We start from the raw sequence: 7,170 nt of genomic DNA on the forward strand, positions 1-7,170 counted from the left end.
TCTTTGCTGCTTATTCTCACGACGGTCACAGGCCGAACTGAAGCCTATCCCAGCTGTCAACGGGCAGGACGCAGGGTACACCCTGAACTGGTTGCTAGCCATTCCCAGGGCACGTGGAGACAGACTGTCACAATCACACCTAGGGGCAATTTAGAGTGTCCAATTAATGTTGCATATTTTTGGAATGTGGAAGGAAACTGGAATGCCCGGCGAAAAACCCACGGAGGCACGAGGAGAACATGCAAACTCCACACAGGCGGGGCCGGGATCGAACCCGGGTCCTCAGAACCTTGAGGGCAATGCTTTTACCAACTGAGCATGCGTCAATATTGCACAAAATTGAACAAGTGAACATAGTGCAGTGTGGTTCCAGTTTGTGGACTTTTTGATTTAATCAGTGCTTGTGGCTCCTTTGGGAGCAATAACTGCAACTTTAATGTGCACAATTGAGAGGAATTTTAGATTACTCCTCTTTAGTACATTTTTTCAAATGAACAATATTCTTGTGATGTCTGGCCATGCCACAAAATCTCTAGTGTGTTGAGGTCAGGACTCTGGTTTTGCTCCCAAAGAAAGTGGATGTAGTTGTAGTCATTTGGTTGTTGATTTTCTTTTGTCCTTTGTGCTGTTATATTTTAAACATTTAAATCTTGAATGTCATGACGTGTTGGACATCAAACCTTAATTTTTATTTAAAATATTTCTTAGTAATGCTGAATTTAGAAAACTGTGTTGTTGGTGTTTACAGAAAATGTGGTTGGTAAAATTTGTTTACGCTAATGTACAAAAGCCTTTTATGAAAAATTGAGGTAGACTATAAAAATTGTGGCATTGTGTAATTTTTCAATTAGGGTATTTTGTTTGTTCAATGTCTTTTCTAATTTGTACTTCTGTTTTTGTTTAATCGAGCCATCTACTTTCTGAGCTGCTTATCCTCACAAGTGTCGTAGGTGTTATTGTTTGAAGATGTCCATATTCTTTTTTTTTTTTCACCTGTGTTTGGAAAAATCCTGTATGAGCCGAGTCTGCAGAGTGGTCTGATCCCCAACAGACCCATAAGAAATAGAACATCTTGAAATTAAAATAAAGCACAACTGTAAAAGGATGACTCATGACTTTGGAACAACAACAGAAAATGAACAAATGGACATTATTATAAAACACACTGCAAGTGGTGATGCTGGTGTGAGCAATTTTCGTCGATTACTGACTGAAAAAGAAAGTTTTTGTATTTTTTTAAATCCAATGTATGTGTTCTTTCCCTTATTATTTTGTGCGTTTCCATTGGCTCCTCCCCGGCACTATGTGGCGATAACGCGCCATCACTCTGAGTCGCCCTTTGACGTGACCACTCAAGAAGAAAACGGAGTAGAAATAAAGGAAGGGGAAAAAATACGTCGGAGTTTTTTTCTTTTCCTATCGGTCGACTTGTGTTGGACCCAACTGCTCACAGCACAAAAGAACAAATAAGAGCTTTGGACGTCGAGGTGGGTTCTTCATCGGCGGCGGTTAGTTTGCTGTCAAGCCTGTGTTGAAGCCGACAGCGGCCGGCTTTAGGGGGCGAAGACTCCAGCGTCAGTTTCACTTCCCTTTTTGCTTGAAAAAACAGCAAACCAAACGTACCAACTCCCCACTCACACACACATCAAACGAACAAGGATCGGTTGTAGTAGGTGGAAATGATTTTCGAGTGTGTGATTTTCGTCCCGGGCATCAAGACAAAAGTTTCGGGCGGGGAAACGTCGTCTCGCGCTGGGTTAGCATAAGCAAGCTAACTGACAAGTAACCGCGGGCGGCCCTCTTGTGCCAATCACGCAATCGATAGCCTTCAGTTTCACCTTTACTCTTCACATTCGCAACTATGCCGTTATAGTGAAACGTTCTTCCTGCTACCTCTTACTATCATAACAATAACCGAATATTTTTTCTTCACTGAGCTTTTATTGGCGAGCGGGCCCTGAACGTAAGCTGGACGTCAGCGTGTGGTACTCCAGCTCCAGTTTTGTTGCATTGCGTAGTAGTTGCTGTACTAACTGTACAGACGTCTGGAATATTGTCAGTGCATATTTTAGCTACACCTTGACACAATATTTGTGAAATAACGATATTTTGTTGTGTTTATTACGATTGGAAAATAGATTTATTTCTTTATTTTTATGCTTTTCGTTATTATGGGTTATTCCCTAACGCCCTGGAGTTGAATTTGAATCCCATTAAATATGAAATGTTTTGCCTTGTTTTCTTGAATATACTCAAATCTTACAAATTCTGCCAGGGTATGTAAACTTTCCCCAAAACGTCAGGTTTGGCCAAATTTCAGCTATTCAAGTGGCTATCACATCTTACATTTTTGACGGTTAGGGTTTGAATCTCGGCGCTGACATTATTGTGTGAAGTTTGCATGTTTTCCCCATCTTGCCTTTGTTTGCTCATTCTCGATAACTGTGGTGTTTAGGTTCATTTAAGACTCTTACCTCAAAATTGTGGTTCGCATCACGTGATTGATCGGGACAAATTCAACAATAATTTCTGAGGTGGATCGGTTCTTGTGCATTTAAGGAGGAACAGTGTTATCAGTTGTATTATTATTTTTTTTAAATCCTTATTTTAAACGTGACTGTACCCTGCAGGGATTGCCTTACGGACCGACAATGGCTGTGAACGTCTACTCCACCTCAGTGACCAGCGACAACTTGAGTCGCCACGATATGCTCGTGTGGATCAACGACTCTCTTCAGATGAACCTCACCAAGATTGAGATGTTGTGTTCGGGTGAGATTCGTTCAAAGCATTCGTCGTAGTTTAGGGGTGCAACGGACCCCTAACCCTCAAAAAAAAAAAAAAAAAGACAAAAACACGGGCAAATTCATCTGTCCGCGATTTCTTAGATATTTTGTACCTTGTTGTGCCTTTCCCCCTTTAAATATATACAACATTGAACTCAAAATATCAAGATATGTCTATTTAAATTCCTTCAAAACAGCTTCAAAGCCAATATAAGTAAACTTCAGAGTATAATGTTTGAATTCGGGGGTCGCAAATTAAGACATTATAGTAAACGCAATGTTGTTTACTGGGCGGGACTTGTTGTGAATGTTCAAATCCTAAAGCTACTTTATTTTTAGCCCTGTCTGTGTCTAAATTTTTTTTCAACCTTGTCTTTGAAAAAAAATGGCCTGTAGTGTGGGACTTTACTGTATTATATTGTATTGTATCTGAGACCGATAGAACCCAAGCCATTTGCAATCTGCTTTCATTGTTTTTGTTTGTGTAGGTGCTGCCTACTGTCAGTTCATGGACATGTTGTTCCCGGGCTCTCTGCCTTTGAAGAGAGTGAAATTCGGCGCCAAGCTGGAGCACGAATACATCCACAACTTCAAGCTACTCCAGATTGCCTTCAAAAAGATGAGCATCGACAAAGTGAGTGACACTTTCCAAGCAGCCAGGCAGTTCCCAGTACGTCATCTACTCGGTATGGTCAATATTTGTGCAAAGCTGTGCTGTAGAAATGTTCCCCTTCCAGATCATTCCAGTTGACAAGCTGGTGAAGGGGAAGTTCCAAGACAACTTTGAGTTTGTGCAGTGGTTTAAGAAGTTCTTTGACGCCAACTACTCTGATATCGGGTATGACCCAGTGGAGGCCAGGAAAGGCCAGGACTTGGCGCCTACGCCCAACGCCACCACATCTGCGCTGAACAAGACCCCAAAGAAGGCCATCAATCGGGGTCGGCGCGCCGCTCGTCAAACACCCAAAGAGCTTTTTGCCCTCTTGTCGCTCACCGTCCAAATGTCATTTCTCGCTGTTCTCTTCAGCTGGCCAGAGGCCGCCAGTTGCCGCAGTCGCCCCCAAGGTGGTTACCGTCGCCGCCAGGAAGTCCGGGGGTGCCGCCGCCAACAAGGATGGGGCGGAGGTCCTCTCAGAAGTAAATAAATATGAAAATGAAAACAATATATGTCAGTGTTAGGCGTGTACACGTTTGTTGGTCTGTCACTGAGGTTGCCCTTGTGTACTTTTGTGCAGCTGGAGGACCTGAGGTGTACTGTTCAGGACATCGAGAAGGAGAGAGACTTTTACTTTGGCAAGCTGCGGAACATTGAGCTGATTTGCCAGGAGAACGAAGGTCAGGGCGATCCTGCGCTGCAGAGGATTGTGGAAATCCTCTACGCTACAGATGTAAGTCTCGATAGATTAGTCATTACAGCAGTGCGATTTCACATGTATACAATACTTTTCACAAACAACCACAAAATAAAAGACAAACACAACAGTGGCATTGAGGAATAATAGGTTATTTCATTTAATGTAAGAGAAATATGCGTTTTCAAGCTGCAGTGTTTTTTTGGCCGTGTTCACGTTCCAAAAAATATCCCTTAATTGAAATCTGTGTGGTAGAGGTTGATTTCTTTTTTTTGTTTGTTTTTTTCATTTACAGGATGTTGTATTTTCATTCACAGTGCTTTTTAATAGTGTTTTTGTTATATGTTCTAATGCTGGTAAACCCTTAGCCACACACTTTCTAATTTTTTTCTTCGACGGCTATTAACATTTTCTCACATTTCGCTCATGTAAACATTAAAACTTTTCAACCTTTATAAAGCCAAGGCACATTTTTTTACAATTGAAAAATGTCATGGCACACCAATAAAAGTAAATTTCACCAAAAATGGATCGATTAATTACTGTATGTGCTTCCTGCCATCTAGTAGAAGAGAATTTTTTTTTCTGTCTGTCATTGTGACTCACTGGCATAAATAGATAAATAAAGACACATTATTTCTTGGATTTTTTTTTTTTTTTTTTTTAGCAATTACATAAAATTGGATAACTTCCCACGGCACACCTGAAGAGCGCTCACGGCACACTAATGTAACCTGGCACACTGTTTGGGAATAATTGCATTAAAAGACCATGATGGGTTTCATGAATGCTTTTACGTCTTGGAATTTATTTTTTTGAATCACTAGGCACCTGTACAGACTCCCTTTTTTTTTTGTTTGTTTTTTTTTTGGCACGGTCACCCGCCCTAAATACTTTACCTGTTCACCTGTGAGGTTCTAGTGCAATATAGCTTCATGCTGAAATTTCCGTTGAAAGCCCCATCCCTCCAACTTTGAGTATCTTTAAAGATGAGCCATAGATATTTTTGTTTTCTCTCATCATTTCTCCAGGAAGGCTTCGAGATCCCAGATGCCGACGAGCCAGAGGAGTTTTAGCACCGCTAGATCGGAAGCAGTTTTTCCCCCTCCCCCCATCCAACGCGGACGTCGTGAACGATCCTCGACGTCTTCGCTCGCGTCCTGCATGAGCGGACCTCCGCTGCCGGCGCCAGACTTGCAACTCCTCTGGCAACGAAATTCTCTTCCTCCACGCCAGGAAGTAACTGATGTTTGTATCACACTTGAGTGTAGGAAAATATTCTGCCGTTTACTTGTATGTACTGTACATTAATAATCCAATCTCGATGACGTCCTCCAACATTCTGACTCACAACCGGGTTGCCCCAGTTGTTTCGCTGTCATTTTCATCCAGTTAGGCAGCCGCAGCCACTGTGTGCCTCTCACTCACTCTCGTTTTGACATTCGCAATCGGTCCAGTTATTTCGAAACAAGCCACCTGTGTCACACCACGTCGGTCATATTTGATTGGAATTTTACTCTCACCAAATTCTGTTGGTTTTGGAAGGACCTTTCCCCTTTGTCATGTGGGGGACTCTCAGTCTACACTTGTAACTCAAAAGTCATAAACTGATCGCGATAAGTCCAACCAGGAATCAGTGTTGTGTGGTCATTGTACTATGTGTGTTTGTGTGTGTATGTAAAGATGTTTGTATCTTTTGGGATAATTCTTCGGGCGCCCTCCCTTCAGTGATTGGGTAATGAAAAGGCGCAAAGGTTTAAACGCTAGCATCAGTCGGTCCTGCCAAATCCTCGAGACATGGAGCAGCCTCGTGCTTTGACAGCCTTTAACTGAGTGAATGTTAACACACAATCAGACGGTGCCTGCGTGTTCTATTGCCTTCTTACCAATAAATGGACTGTTTTAAAATCATGTTTTTCATTCCATGTTTTTGTTTTCTTGGAACGGGGAAACTGACTCAACAGTCTGAACTTGATGCCTTGCGGGTTACTTGCGCGAACCCAAAGTGATCCCTTGTGTATACACTGTTCACTATTTACAAATGTCCCAAAGCCCCGGCTAAAGGTGCCAATTGTTAAAAGAAGTATTGTGGACGTGAAGCGTATCATAGGTCCCACTCCCCCCCCCCCTATTTTAGTACTGTATATCTGAAATTAACCAACAACCTTCTGAATATTAAGACAAATTACGCAAAAAGTGCCACTGACATCCCTCTATACATTGTAAAATAGATATTGTTGTAAAAATTACACATTATTCTCTTCAATGCCCATATGAAAAAATAAATATGAGCGGAGAGCGTGTCATTCATGCGCAAAGTTGCGGAAGTCTCACTCGACATCCAAGTGGTAGCCATATTGCCTGCTCCGTCATTTACAGCTGTTGCACCGCGACAGTTACCTTTGAGAAGACGCTGTGCCACCTATGGGAGACGAACAACAGAGATTTTTGGATTTTTCCGATGCCCCTTCTGACATGGAAGCTTTTTTCCAAGAAGAGAACATCTCACAATCTAGTGAAGTGACCGGGGCCATATTTAGATGGTATGCGGATTCCTTCTAATTAACAACAGACTCGCCGACAGTATGTAGCGTACACAGGAGGACCCATGCAGGGTGAAACACCAGTGGCCGGTAGGGGGGAGAGCTCCTTTCTCCTGCACGCGCCAAACCACCTCCCCGCCCAATCCACCTCCACGGCGGTGATGAACAATGCCGCCGACGAGCGAAGACAACTGACACCACGGCCGAGAGTGATGACAACGAACGCCATAGCTGCACACATCGACACATTTAACACCCCTGACATATACGTAACTTATTAAGCTATTATGATGCGGATCTTTTGTTACGTTCTGAGAGAAGGATTACGCCCCCCACCCCCAACAATTATTTTTTTTTAATAGCTCTATACACATACCTGTCATTTGGAACCCACAAAGCTCTCGTCCTTTACACTTGTACAATCCATTTTTCACGACGAACCGAATCTTGAAAACATATGAAGAATAAATCCATCCTGAGTGTTCCAGC

At 42.5% G+C, this 7,170-nt stretch overlaps 1 protein-coding gene across 1 annotated transcript; it reads left to right on the forward strand.

The window, feature by feature from the left end:
- The first annotated feature begins 1,321 nt into the window (after positions 1–1,321).
- LOC133504534 (microtubule-associated protein RP/EB family member 1-like) lies at positions 1,322–6,049 on the forward strand. Its single transcript, XM_061826876.1, has 7 exons — positions 1,322–1,487; positions 2,631–2,772; positions 3,275–3,420; positions 3,524–3,725; positions 3,814–3,923; positions 4,022–4,174; positions 5,170–6,049. The coding sequence occupies exons 2-7, from the start codon at positions 2,652–2,654 to the stop codon at positions 5,212–5,214; spliced, it is 777 nt and encodes a 258-aa protein (XP_061682860.1). The 5' UTR covers positions 1,322–1,487; positions 2,631–2,651; the 3' UTR covers positions 5,215–6,049.
- The last annotated feature ends 1,121 nt before the right edge of the window (positions 6,050–7,170 follow it).

Source organism: Syngnathoides biaculeatus, chromosome 2 (assembly GCF_019802595.1).
Source record: "Syngnathoides biaculeatus isolate LvHL_M chromosome 2, ASM1980259v1, whole genome shotgun sequence".
Lineage (NCBI taxonomy): Eukaryota > Metazoa > Chordata > Actinopteri > Syngnathiformes > Syngnathidae > Syngnathoides > Syngnathoides biaculeatus.

What these genes read in the sequence shown, in the direction of transcription:
- LOC133504534 (XM_061826876.1), top strand. Translation starts at nt 2,652, where the DNA reads ATGGCTGTGAACGTCTACTCCACCTCAGTGACCAGCGACAACTTGAGT. An exon ending in GATTGAGATGTTGTGTTCGG is followed by an intron (nt 2,773 to 3,274) that starts GTGAGATTCGTT and finishes TTGTTTGTGTAG; the next exon opens with GTGCTGCCTACTGTCAGTTC. An exon ending in AAATCCTCTACGCTACAGAT is followed by an intron (nt 4,175 to 5,169) that starts GTAAGTCTCGAT and finishes TCATTTCTCCAG; the next exon opens with GAAGGCTTCGAGATCCCAGA.